This window comes from Hyla sarda, chromosome 1 (genome assembly GCF_029499605.1).
Source record: "Hyla sarda isolate aHylSar1 chromosome 1, aHylSar1.hap1, whole genome shotgun sequence".
NCBI lineage: Eukaryota > Metazoa > Chordata > Amphibia > Anura > Hylidae > Hyla > Hyla sarda.
In genome coordinates, this window is record NC_079189.1 from 498449059 (window position 1) to 498463837 (window position 14779).

The following is a 14779-nucleotide window of genomic DNA, read 5'->3' on the forward strand; positions in this document are numbered from 1 at the left end:
TATATCTTTTGGTGCAGATTTGTCGCTGTGGATTATTTACCAATGGAAATGCTGGGATTTTAAACATTTTTGCCCCATGGGAATATACCCTAGAGCTACGTCTTGCACAAAAACAATCGCATCTGAACAAAATATTTGCACAATTTGTCTGTGACTGGCAATGAGGCAGATGGCAGCAAAGTTGTGCGCAGCTTGGCCACAAATCCATTGACGTTGGATTTTTTGCGACTGTGGTGGCGCTGCCGAATTGACAATCATAAGATGTGATGTCACAATGTGACATTGCATTCTTTTATGCTGAGTGCCCAAAGATGCCGTGTAGCCCTAGCCTAAAGGGGGAAAATTCAATCTCAGTACTTAGGGCAGTGTTTTCCAGTGTCTCCGGCTGTTGCAGCCAAAGGCTGTCCAGGCATGCTGGGAGTTATAGTTTTGCAACGGCTGGAGTCACACTGTACACACTGGGGGAGATTTATCAAAACTTGTGCAGAGGTAAAGTTGCCTAGTTGCCCATAGCAACCAATCAGATTGCTTTCATTTTTAACAAGGTCTCTATAAAATGAAAGATGTGATCTGATTGGTTGCTATAGGCATCTGGGCAACTTTTCCTTTGCTCTGGTTTTGATAAATCTCCCCCAATGTACAGAAAACATTAGCCTAGAGCAGTGATGGCGAACCTATGGCACACGTGCCACAGGTGGCACGCCGAGCTTTAAAAACGCAGGGACCACCTGGAGGTAGAGCACGCAGGGACATCACCGACATCCCGTGCGTGCGCCCGTAAAGCAGAGCAGAGCGGAGCATCGGAGAGGACCGAGGATGACACGCGCATGGTAAGTGACCAGCGGGACGTCATCTTCGGTGTTCCGACACAGACATACAGCCTCCAGCCATACACTGTATATGGCTGGAGGCTGTATGTCTGTGGGGGAACACTGCCTGCCTAATGTGGGGGAACACTGCCTGTCTAATGTGGGGCAACACTGCCTGCCTAATGTGGGGGAACACTGCCTGTGCCAAATATGGGGGAACACTGCCTGTGCCAAATGTGGGGGAACACTGCCTGTGCCTAATATGGGGGAACACTGCCTGCCTAATGTGGAGTAACACTGCCTGCCTAATGTGGAGTAACACTGCCTGCCTAATGTGCGGGAACACTGCCTGCCTAATGTGGGGGGAACTTTGCTGCCAACCTTGTGGGGGGGAACTATACTGCCAACCTTGTGGGGGGAATTATACAGCCAACCTTGTGGGGGGGGGGGGGGGGGACTATACTGCCAACCTAATGTGGGGTAACTATACTGCCAACCTAATGTGTATTCTGATTTAATTGCTGTGCTGGCACTTTGAGGGGAAAAAGGTTGGCTTGCATTACGGTTCGGGCACTCGGGCTCAAAAAGGTTCGCCATCACTGGCCTAGAGAAACAAGAGCAGTAAACAGGACCCTGTGTGAACCGCTGTGGCATTTAGGGACCTCACTTTAGGCGTTTACTTCCAATTATCTAGGTGTGTGCGCCATTCTCCTTGACAGCCAGCAGGGGGCAGACAACGCATGCTGCGTAAGAGAATGTCTGTAGAGGGAGCCGTCCAATCACAATGGACCAAATGGAAACCCTCGCCGGACCCAGCCCACTCTGTGACGTCACACACCGCACCCCGCCCCCGGCTCTTTATTCCATAGATTTGCTATATAGCCTTGGCAACCCGAGTGTACGCGGTGCGGAGTGAGAACATGCCCAGTGCCCGGCGGGGCTGCACACGGGGGGCTCCATCCGCCCGCACTCTACTGTGACCGGCACCTGCTCCTCTCCCAGCCCGGCCCTCCCGGCTGCCCCTCAGCAGTGATGGGTTGCTTCTGCGCGGTCCCCGAGGAATTTTATTGTGAAGTTTTGTTACTGGATGAATCTAAGTTGTCACTTACCACCCAGCAGCAAGGGGTTAAGGTAAGTGCGCCCCCTGGTGGCGGGGTACAGCAGACGGGTCTGGTGTCAGAGCTGTCATGAGCGCGGTGTGACAAGTTGTGGCAGACAGACAATGGCAGAGCCCGCCCAGGACTGGGCAAAAAGTTACTGCCCCTGTACTGAGTGCCCCGGCTCCTGTACCGCAGGGCGCCATGTGTGTGTGTGTATTGCTGCTTTGTTTAGTGTCCTGTGCGATTCTTCATTGTCATAGGATGAGAGGGGGCAGATGCGGGGCACTTATTGTCTGGAAGGGCGCAGCAGTACATGGTATATGTGCCAGGGGTGGTGATGGAAGAAGTGCCAGGTCCAGAGGATGTCTGCTGCACCTACTGGAGGCTCCATATGTCTCTACTCATATATATATATATATATATATATATATATATATATATATATATATATAGGAAGATGGGTAAAGTCAAAGATTTCAGACCACCAATGGTTTCCAGAATTAAAAAGCTCTACATAGTGTTTAGCCCAGGGTTTCCCAAACAGAGTGCCACCAGCTGTTGCAAAACTACAACTCCCAGCATGCCCGGACAGCCGTTGGCTGTCCGGGCATGCTGGGAGTTGTAGTTTTGCAACAGCTGGAGACACCCTGGTTGGGAAACACTGAGATCCTGCCCTGAATGGTGAATTTAGATTTTTTTTTTTAAGTTTCTAAGACCTAAAGCGGTTTTATTTTTGTACCATTTGGTAACAGCATGCGATAACAGTGATGCCAATTATAAATTTTTACTGTTGTGCTGTTTATAGAATAATACTTCTTTGCATCGTCATTAGAGATGAGCGAACTTACAGTAAATTCGATTCGTCACAAACTTCTCGGCTCGGCAGTTGATGACTTTCCCTGCGTAAATTAGTTCAGCTTTCAGGTGCTCCGGTGGGCTGGAAAAGGTGGATACAGTCCTAGGAAAGAGTCTTCTAGGACTGTATCCACCTTTTCCAGAGCACCGGAAAGCTGAACTAATTTATGCAGGAAAAGTCATCAACTGCCGAGCCGATAAGTTCGTGACGAATCCAATTTACTGTAAGTTCGCTCATCTCTAATCGTCATGTATGGTCCTATAGGTTTTTTATTTTTCCATCTGCAGAGCTGCACGATGGATCCATTTTTGCTCCTCTATGGGACTGTTTTTTATTAAAAAAAATTTTATTACTTTTTGTTTCCTTTTTCATCTGGGATGTGAGGTGATCAAAAATTGGCAATTCTGGCATAAGGAGTCTTTTTTTTATTTTTTATTTATTTATTTTTTACAGTTTTCACTGTGCAAGACCAATAACATATTTGTACTGATAACATATAACATACATGTACTGATCACTTAGGGCCTATTCACACGTACAGTATTCTGTGCAGATTTGATGCGCAGGATTTCAAGCTGTGTTCAGTTTACATTGAAATCTGCAGCAGGAAATCCAGCGCATCAAATCTGCACAGAATACTGTACGTGTGAATAGACCATTGAAAAACATTTGACAAGTCAAAAGTTTTGATCTGTCAGGATCTCAATGCTTAGATCTGCACTGATCAGGAGAACAAGAGGGGAGAAGTGCAAGCTTAAAGGGGTATTCCGGGCAAAAACATCTTATCCCCTATCGAAAGGATAGGGAATAAGGTGTCTGATCGCGGGGGGCCCGCCGCTGGGACCCCTGCGATCTCCCTGCAGCAGCCCGCATTCTATGCGTAGCTGCGTCTTAATTTTTGGAAACCTCCTGGCTTCTGAGACAGGGACGTGATGTCACGCCACGCCCCCTCCATTAATTTCTATGAGAGGGGGCATAACGGCCGCAACGCCCCCTCCCATAGACATGAATGGAGGGGGCGTGGCGTGACATCACGTCCCTGTCTCGGAAGCCAGGAGGTTTCCGAAACTTAAGACGCAGCTACGCATAGAATGCGGGCTGCTGCAGGGAGATCGCGAGGGGACCCAGCGGCGTGCCCCCCGCGATCAGACATCTTATCCCCTATCCTTTCGATATAGGATAAGATGTTTTTGCCCGGAATACCCCTTTAAGCTCTTCACTCCCCGGGTTGCAGTTATCTTTGTCCTTTGCCCCATAGACTTGTAATTATATCATTGCAAGCAAGGGAGTGAAGCGCTTCTCGCTCCTTGTTCTCTCTCTGTCCACTTCTTCCTGCTTGTTCTCCTGATCAATAGGGGTCTTAGCACTGAGACCCCTACCGATCAAACCTTTTAACATGTCAAAAGTTATTTAAATGACAGAGACACTTTAATAGTTCAGACATTTCATTTCTACATGAAACTAAATGTGTTTAGTTTTTGGGGCTTTGGGAAGGGGGTGGTGGTATTTTTTTATTGTGAGTTTATAAAAAAAATATTTTTTAAATCAAATTTTTATTTTTTTACTTATTTTTTGTGCTTATACAATTTGCATTGTATAAAATGTTGAAATCAGCACTATACTCGTACCAGCCTACCTGTGCAGGCAGTAATAGCATTTCTACCATGGCAGGCATGAAAGCTTTCAGAAGAGGGCCCCAGGCTGCCATAACAACCAATCAGCACCCTGCATTTGCATCGCAGGGATGCTGATCAAAACCCTGACCGGCATGGCACCTGTCAAGTAACTGACTAGATGCCATAGTAGCCATTGATCACTGTATGTACACGATAAATGGCTGGCATTGGTCTGGCACCCGCCGTGTATGGAGCGGGCTCAGTTTTATATTTCTTCCCCCAACTCATAATGTACATGTACGTTATTGGTCAGGGAAAGGTTAGGGGTGTTTCCTATTAATGAAAGATATTTTTCGGTGTTGTGCGTTCTGCATTGAACTAGGGTAGTGTTCCCCAGTGTGCACCTGCCACCAATCCCTGAGAATAGAAAGTTCTGACAGCAGGGACTGGCTTCGCTGAACGGCTCCTGGATGGGTATCGGCAGCAGGTGATGACAAACATGGTGTGGAGGGATTGTATGATGTGGGGACCAAGGGAACATAAGTTCTCAGTGAGCTCAGTTGGGATCTCAGTAGTTGGACCCCCACTGATCTGACACTTGTTTAGATAGTAAATGACAATAGTGGTAAATTCCTTTAAATCTAGTTACTGAAAATACAACACAAAAGGTGCAATGGTTTTGAGTGGTGCTTTGCTTTGCACGTTGTGTCAGATTTCCAGTAACAGAAATGTCTTAAAGGGGTACTCCCGTGGAAAACTTTTCTTTTTAAATCAACTGGTACCAGAATGTTAAACAGATTTGTAAATCCCTTCTATTAAAAAAATCTTAATCCTTCTTTTTAGGGGCTGTATACTAAAGAGAAATCCAAAAAAGAAATGCATTTCCTCTGATGTCATGACCACAGTGCTTTCTGCTGACCTCTGCTGTCCATTTTAGGAACTGTCCAGCATATGTTTGCTATGGGGATTTTCTCCTGCACTGGACAGTTCCTGAAATGGACAGATATGTCAACAGAGAGCACTGTGGTCATGATGTCAGAGGAAATGCATTTCTTTTTTGGATTTCTCTTTAGTATGCAGCCCCTAAAAAGTACTGGAAGGATTAAGATTTTTTTATAGAAGTGATTTACAAATCTGTTTAACTTTCTGGCACCAGTTGATTTAAAACAAAAAGTTTTCCACGGGAGTACCCCTTTAACCATGCCAAATACTAAGCCTCTTTGGCACAGTTCAGATACTTCTGTTACTGGAATATAGCTCTGTATAACTCTTGTCTTCTGGAAATAAGTGATGGTCCAGGATCATGTAACATGTATCTATGACAGAACGATGAGATAATCCCTTCAATTACATTTTCACTTCTCTCAAAATCCATTGTAAGGCAAGAGCGCAGTGGCTGGTCATAGACTCTGCCATCACACAGACCAGGTATACCCCAAGATTATAGGGGGCAATTCATCAATACTGTGTAAAACTTGGACAGGAGAGTGATGCTACAGATTCATCACAGTGGTACACATGTATCGATCTGGCTTAGGCTGGGTTCACACCACGTTTTGTTAAATACGGTTCCCGTACACGGCTGGGAGGAGGGGGGGGTGGGGCTTAATCGCGGCGCCCGCACTCAGCCGTATTCGGGAACCGTATTTAATGTATGTCTATGAGCCGACCGGAGTGAACCGCAGCCTCCGGTCGGCTTCGTTTTCGGCCGTATGCGGTTTCCCGACCGTAGGCAAAAACGTGGTCGCGGGCGCTGCGATTAAGTCCCGCCCCCCTCCTCCCAGCCGGTACGGGAACCGTATTTAACAAAACGTGGTGTGAACCCAGCCTTAGCTTTTATTTTCCAGAGCAATTTGAGAAAGATTCCAGAGCAGATTGGTTACTGTGGGCAAATCAGGCAGATTGATAAATCTAGGCCGGTGTGATAGGTTTTAGCATCTTGCTAGATGTGTAAGACCAGTGGTCTCCAAAGTGTGGACCTCCAGATATTGCAAAACTACAACTCTTAGTATGCCGAGACAGCACTTGCTGGGAGTTGTAGTTTTGCTCCAGCTAAGGGTCTACAGTTTAGCCATGTTCACAGGTCGGAATGTCCAATCTCCATGCGAACATTCTGGAGAGTGCGGACGCCAGCATAATGTGCTGGCGCTAGTACCGCACAGCAATGTGGCGTCTCTTAGACGGCTATGCATTCCGTGTAGTTTCCGCACAAAAAATGAATGTGTTCATTCTTTGTGCGGACGTGGAATTCAGAATTTCCGTGCCGGGAGCATCTGGCACAGAAATTTCGCCGTGTGTACAGAGCAGCAGAATCCCGTTGAATTCCCTGCTGCACCTGACATTCGCTTAGAGTGTCGGGTGCAGCGCTGGAGGCTCGTGATGTCATGGCCACGCCCTGCTCGTGATCTCACGGCCACACACCCTCAATGCAAGTCTATGGGAGGGGGCGTGATGGTCGTCACGCCCCCTCCCATAGACTTGCATTGAGGGGCATGCCCGTGATGTCACAAGCCTCCTCCCCCGCATCGCCAGTCATCCGGCACTGAGCAAAGTTTGCTTCATGCACCGGATGTCTGGGGTGCCGCAGCCGAGATAGGGGATAAGATGTCTAAGGGTGGAGTACCCCTTTAATACATCTAATGCATTTTAGAGTTCCATTTAACCACAATCCCTTTTTTAGACTCATTTTTTACTTGTCTAGCGAAGTGCAAAAAGTTATTCAATAAAAAAGCATAACAAATGTGGCGCATTGGCATGTGTGCCAATTTTTATTGGACCGAATTTGTGCCATATTTTTTGGTACATTTTGAAGACGGTCTGTGATACCTGACATGTTTGAGTTACTTGAGCTGACTGCACCACAATAAAGGATTATTCCAACATATTCAGTGTTTGTTAATAGTTTGTATCCGTAGCTTTAATACGGTACTGTCATTTATATAAAGGACAGGTCAAAAGTTTGGATTGCACTGGATCTCAGTCTTAAAACCCGCTGCGATTGTGAGTTTTAACCTGGTGAAGCTTAAGGAAGCGCACTAAACACCCAGCCGCACGCTTCAACCGGTTATAACTCCTGAACGCATCAGGTCTAGATGACATGTCAAAAGCTTATAGAAATGACAGTAACGCTTTAACACTTGTCAGTGGTGCTGATAAAATAAACAAATGGTCCTGTATTCCTTTGACCGACTCTGTCATTTCAGGATATCATTTGTAGGTTTTCGTATGAAACAATGATTGTAATATAGCGTTGTATACATATTTTCTATTGACCTGTTTGGTACAAGACCACAACCAATGCCACATACTTGGCCATGAAATGTGATTTTTACATTAACGTCAACCCACAGGGATGTAGGAAATTGTGTTCCATGGTTATTGGATTAGAAGTGATATAAATCTATGAAATATCAATGCATAAAGTTGTATCATGGGGCTGTATGTAAGACATGGCAGTTCTCTTGACTTGTCTGTGTTAGTAAATGGAGCAAATTTTATTGTAAAAGACCCAGTGATAAGCTAATAAGCGAGCCCTCATTAGTTCGTCGGCTGATCGCTGGGATTGTGCATCCATAAAAATCATGATCGGCCGCACATCTCCCCATGTAATCAGGATGTATGGCCAACAATGATGTAAGTGAAGAATAGAACAAACAATCCAGCTATTGTTAGTGTGGCCCTGGTTGTACAGCATTAGGCTGAGTTTCCACCTGTTTTTCACAAAAATGCTCCAGAAAACGCCAAAAATGCAGCACTGCTTTTTTTGGGGGTGAAAAAAAAAAACCACAGCCAGATGTTAGCTGCTAGTCAATAGGGATTTATATAAAGTCCTTACCCCCTTGGCGTTTTTACCCCTTTTTCACTCCTCTTTCAGTGTTTTTGGGCTGTGTGCAATTTTCATAATCACACCATTTTGAGACGACTTACTAAGGGTAGGGTAACACACAGATGCACCATCGACAGTCAAAGAGCGATGGTAGAGCGACAGCAGGTGGAGCTTGTAGTGGCGGATCCCACACCGGCAGTCACAAGTGGACACACAGCGCTACTCAGCCGCAGCACCGAGATGATCGCTCTGCCGTCGGTCTGCTATCGCTCTGCCTTCGGTGCATCCACAGCATAAAGTGCGCTGCGGCTGCGCTGTGTGTGACCTTACCTTTAGTAAGTATTTCTAATAACTGCTGCCAGTGTTAGATTGTCAAAACTTTAGGTACTCATCTCTATGAATAATGGTAAGATCCAGTTGTCAGTATAAATAATATTATATTTTAAGCAGAAGAATGAGGGAATGTCAGGATGCTGGGTTTTTAGAAAAAGTGCTTTACGTTGTTGTTTTATGGGGAATATCAGTATTCACTAAACCATAAAAAAGTGGTAGTTGTAGTTTTGCAACATGTGGAGGTCCTGCCATAAATAGTCTAAAACTAGTATGTAGAAGTACTGGAATCATATGTTGGTGCTCCACATTGTCGATCCTTTTTTCGTACACATACATGGTATGACCTGTAATACATTAGGTTGCTTTGTAACCCTTGAAACTACTGTCTTAATCTTTTGCAGCCGGCGACACTGTGGTTGGCACTGGTTGTACTTGACAGAATAAGAAGTTGGGAAACATTGCTCTTGACAAATGCCTTACCCTCCTGTGGCCTTTGGCACGGATATGGTGTGAGATTTAATTTCCACGAGTCCCAGACAATAGAACCTGCCTCCTTGCTTGCTTTGTATTTTAATATACTGTGGAGTTGTTTGACAAGTATGTGTCAGAGAATGGAAATCACCCCGAGGGCAGGCAGGACATCGCTGTGTGTGCGTGGGGGAGATTACAGCTGTTAAACTGGTGTGTAATGTGCAATATGATGGCTTCATGCAAGCGTTTATAGATGAGCTGTGCAAAATTAATATCAAGGAGAACATGAGAATTGGTTTCATGTTTTCCACAAGTATGCGCCTTCTCTTTCAATGTTAGGCTAAGTTCCCACTTGGTTTTTTTTCTGGCAGTTTTTGGAATACTGTCACTGCAGTTTTTGAGCCAAAGTCAGAAGTGGATCCATAAGGGAGGAGAAGTAGAAGTCCTTCCTTTATATGTCCGATTCCTTTTGAATACACTTCTGGCTTCTGTTCAAAAACTGCATTGGCAGATCTCCAAAAACAGCCAGAAAAAAACCAAGTGGAAACTTAGCCTTATGGAGTCACCTCTTTCTGTAGAAATATTGTGCAGATAATGTGAGTTGATTTTCTTATGTGAACGGGTGATATTATTATTATTAGTATTAGTATGCACTGTACAATGTTGATTGGCAGTACTGGAATAGGCAAATGAAGACAACACCTTTCCATATGCTTATTTATGGCATATAGACATTAGGATGCGGCATCAGCCATTCAGGACCCCCCAAAACCGAGATGTGGCTTCCATTCATATGAACCTAAGCCACCCATTAATGCCATATATCTGAATGTCCACCTTGTAATATTACATTTTCATGCAGAGTCCACTATAACAGAAAGTCCTGGCTGTCTACTGCATTTAATGGTGAATATTCACATTCTCAGCAAAGTTTTTTTCTTGTTGACCTTAAATAACCAAGCCTTTTTTTTCTGACTTTAACGGCTGTTCTCATGACAGGGAGAAACGGGTAACAACGGGTCCCGGCGGCTCCCATTTACTATTATGGGGACCATTTCTTCATTGATCTCTTTAAGAGTAAGGCTGGGTTTCCATTTGGCAGTTTTTTTCTGGAAATCTGCCACTGTGGTTTTTGAGCCAAAGCCAGAAGTGTATTCAAAAGAAATGGGAAATCTAAAGGAAGAACTTCTAGATCTTCCTTTTAGATCCACTTCTGGCTTTGGCTCAAAAACTGCAGCAGCAGTTTTCCAGAATTACTAGCAGCATTACTGTCATTTGTAAAAACTGTTGACATGTCATCTAGACAAATAACTAACAAACTTTAAATGTGGGCTCAGCCTTATGGAAGGGGGTGCCACCAAGTGTACCAAAAAACTAGAACAAACACCATGTCAAAAGTTTAGATCACACTTGGTCTCAATCCTAAGACCCCTGTGATCAATAACCTAGGGAAATGCGTACCAGCATGCATCACTCCCTGGCTGTAAGTGAAACCTAACCTATTCACCATAGACTATAATAGAGTGAATGAGCTGGATAAGGTGGCTGACTGAGTTATAATTCCTGATCACTGAGACCCAGTGTGATTTGAACTTTTGGACCGAGACCCAGCGTAATTTAAACTTTTGGCATGTCCAGAATTTTTATGAATGACCATAATGCTTTAAAGGAGTACTCCGGTGCACACTTTTTTCATGTTATCCCGTCCGGGCTCCAAAATAAAATAAAACGCACTTTATCTTACCTGCCAACGAGCCCCCGGAGCTTCGGTACAGGTGTTCGGTCCCCGGGCTGTATTCTTCTTACTTCCGGTTAGCCCGGCACGTCACACGGAGCTTCAGCCTATCACTGGCCGAGGCGGGACATCGCTGCGGCCAGTGATAGGCTGAAGCTCCGTGTGACGTGCCGGGCTAACAGGAAGTAAGAAGAATACAGCCCGGGAACCGAACACCTGTACCGGAGCTCCGGGGGCTCGTTGGCAGGTAAGATAAAGTGCGTTTTCTTTTATTTTGCAGCCCGGACGGGATAACATGAAAAAAGTGTGCACCGGAGTACTCCTTTAAAGTTTACTTGTTACATCACAGTAAAAAATAATGCTTCTATATGTTACTCACTAGGTCATGCAAAAGCTTTACATGTATTTTTTATGTGTCTAGCTTCTGTATTTGGCTCACAAATCCCTCTGTACTGCTGCTCACTCATTCTGACATCCACAGGTCAGGCACTGAGCCCGCCCTCACTCACCATGCATTTACCGGTACTTCCTTTTGCGTCTGCTGTGCTGGGTCTCTTCTTCCAACTACTGCAGGCTGTTCTGTAACCCCCTCCTTTCTGTTTTCAGAGTCTGATAGACAGGACAGGAGTGAGCACTGAAGTGCTAATCCCGCTCTCACTTCCTGTTTCAAATTGAAAGTGTAAGCATTTCCTGGTAGATGGAGTCTTGTGTGTTGTGCAGTATTCTCTGTAAGCACCCAAGCTTCTCTTGTCCTGCAGCTAGAAGCTAGGCAAAAATGTTTCTCCTGACCCTGTGTCCATTTAGGATGACCTCCTTCTAATAGGAGTTTTACGTTTCTTTTGTAGCCAAAGCCAAAGTGTTATTCGGAAAGCTAACAACATCTTACATTCCAGCAGCAGCCACCTCTGTAAAAGGACCTGTCAGTTAACAATATATTGGAGCTAGAAATGTGGAAAGCATGAATACAGTATATTTTCCATGAAAAAGTTGTTTGTAAAATGTTGTTGTTCGGTATGAATAGATTTAATCAAATTAAGTCCCACATAAGTGTTTATTTGTATTTAAATGTAAATGCAGGAGATCGGCTTTTGCAGTAATGTATTCTGATTCTGCAGTATTCTAAAACAGCCACAGACTTGCTCCTTGCTAGGAACAAAGGCCTCCACAAATCCAGCCATAAATTAAGTAGTCTTAGGAATTACCTTCACATTGCTAAACTAGAATAGTAATTTCTCCAGGGTTTTTACAGATGAGACCAGCATTGTCTGTCCCACCTGGGACTTTCCATCAACAGAAACTAGGATCCTTCTTTTTTATGTCCCTCCACCCACTCTTATCAGAATTTAATTAAATACATAATACAATGTGACAAAGACAGAAAGCTGTTACATTTGTTATGGCAGTGTGGTTAGCTTCATGAATTTCAGTATATGCATTTTACATTTCAGCATTAGACTAAAAAACACAAACATATACACAAAGGCTATGAAAAGTATTGTCCTCCTTGGTCTGTTAGAATCACAGTGGATGTAAAAACCACGTAAAAAAGATTTTAACACATTAAGAGTGTCAAAGTGAAAACAAATCTTATCCTTTAATACAATTATTTAACACAAAATTATTTTCCTAACTATTAACCCCTTAAATGGGCACTGTATGATACAAAAACTTTTGATATGTTGTAAAGCATTGCTTTCATTAGAAAATTTTCAGTATTTCATACTGGAAAAGCCAGTCAAACAACTGCCCCCCCCCCGCCTGCTTGAACACATACTAGTCCTGCTGTGTCCATGCGTCATCACCTACGTCATGGACACACTTCCTTGATTGACAGCTGTGGGTGCAGGGCTCAGAGCTGGAGGAAAATCCCTCCCACTGTCAGCTTGTGTCCCGCTACTGTCGGTGAGGACAAGCTGGGAGTTGTAGTTTTGCTAATGCTAGGGGAGATGTGAGCAGACAGTATACTGAGGCAGGGGGCGGAGATCTGCACAGTGAGGCCACACCCCCTCCCATTCAGACTAGTGAGCTAAATTAAAAGTGTAATAAAAAAGTAAATAAAGGTGCTAGACACATAAAAATTAGATGTACATGGTCAGGATTAGGTAGTGAGTGGGAAAAAAAATGTTTTTGTTGGATCTGACGGTTAAGCTTTAAGGCTATTTTCACATCAGTATTGACACCAAGTGGTGTTTTTGTAAAAGCCATGATTTCATTAAATAGGAAATAAAATTTCTCTTTTTGTCTGGATGTACAGCATATTAAAAGTTTTTGAATCTGACAGTGCCCATTTAAGTTTTTCTGATACAGGAACAAATCAGACAAATGAAAAGCTAGTGTAGAAGACACGCAGGTGTGAACCCAACCTAAAAGTGTTTGACAGAGGATGGGAGCACTCCGAGACTGAAAAATGCATGGACATTGACCTTGTGTGTTTTTGTAAATTAGCTGTCTTAGGGCAGGCCGCTATATTTTAGCTAAACCAGCCGTGCGGTTTACATAGTTTTCACCACCGAATTTGCATCCAAGATTTTACCCATCATGCAATATGGATTGGCACTCCTTGTGGTAAGGATCGACCAATATCGTTTTTTTTTTTTTTTTAGGGCCGATACCGATAATCTGTGACCTTTCAGGCCGATAGCCGATAACTTGTACCGATATTCCGGTATAAGTTATTGGCTATTTCCAGCAACGGCTTTTGCGGGGCCAGAGACCACCGCCGCCACCTGCTTCTCTCCCACTGCCTGTCCTGGGGTCCAACCACCACCACCACCGCTGCCCCATTGCCTCCCCCATCACGGGTTTTATAATTACCTGTGCCCGGGGTCCGCGCTATTTCTGGCTCCGGCGGCGTCCTGAGCTGTCACTGTGCGCGTTGAGGTGTCACTCGTCATTGCGCTGCACAGTGCAGGACGCCGCAGGAGCCAGAAGTAGCGCGGACCCTGGGAACAGGTAATTATAAAACAGGGGATGGGGGAGGCAATGGGGCAGTGGCGGCGGTGGTCTCTGGCCGGGGAGGCGGGGCATTATCGGCATATCGGCAAGGTAATTGCCGATACTGATAATGTCCAAAATCGTGAATATCGGCCAAACCGATAATCGGTCGATCCCTACCTTGTGAAATTGCTCTTTTGATGGAGTGCTGTACCTCATTAGTGCCTATACAAGATTCGCTCAGGTATGACAGGTAAGAATCCCAATGTGTTTTGCTGCCTGAGATTTTTTTGTGCTTTCTGGCATCAGCGAGGTTAAGCAGAGTTTTATGCGTATAGACAAGAGCCGGTGTGAAGTGTAGATGAATTCTGGAGTGTTTCTTTCATCCCTGCTATGTTGTGTACAGCTGAGTGTTATTGACATTCTGGGCCCACTATACGTCTATTAAATCTGGTTTGTTGGCTGATAAATCCATTAGCCGAGATGGAGAGTTGCAGAGTAAATACTGTTGTCCTAATTTCTTCTGACATTTACTTTCCATCTGACTCGTACAACCTGATGTATAACAACCTGACTTTAGAAGTGAAGTTTTCATCTGGATACAGCAAATCACATGTCAACCAAGATGACTTCTCTCTTACAAGAAAGCAAAAAGGCTTCATTTTTAACACTAAGACATTGCTTTTTCACTGGGGACAGTCTCAGTAAAGCTTTAAAGATCAACATTTGCAAATAAAAGCATTGGGAAAATGTAATCTGCCTTTTCCTAAATTGTTGGAGACTTTGATATTTTAATAATTCCAAATACTTAACATATCAATGGGCTCCAAAGTTTAAGGAGTAACGCTGGAAACTTTTGCAATATTTATAGCTTTGCCTACCTAAAATGCAACTGTGAGTGAGCTGCTGTCATAGTAGGCACACGTACGGCATCGGAGGATGTGACATGGATATCAATGCCAGCAATGAAACAATGGTTTCTGTTTTCATTGTGTTGTCATTACCACAATTGTGTCATGATTATAGCAGTCAATGAAGATGCAACTCGACAATTCTACATTTATACATTGAGGCAATCAAAATCCATGCAAAAATACTG

General features: G+C 44.4%; 1 protein-coding gene across 2 annotated transcripts in view; it reads left to right on the forward strand.

The window, feature by feature from the left end:
* Positions 1-1679: 1679 nt before the first annotated feature.
* Positions 1680-14779, forward strand: part of EPB41L4A (erythrocyte membrane protein band 4.1 like 4A) — a 298574-nt gene continuing 285474 nt past the window's right edge. For both annotated transcript variants that reach the window (XM_056537472.1, XM_056537473.1), the window contains exon 1: positions 1680-1940. In XM_056537472.1, coding sequence (XP_056393447.1) covers positions 1842-1940 — 99 coding nt within the window. In that variant the 5' untranslated portion in view covers positions 1680-1841. The remainder of the gene's footprint in view (positions 1941-14779) is intronic.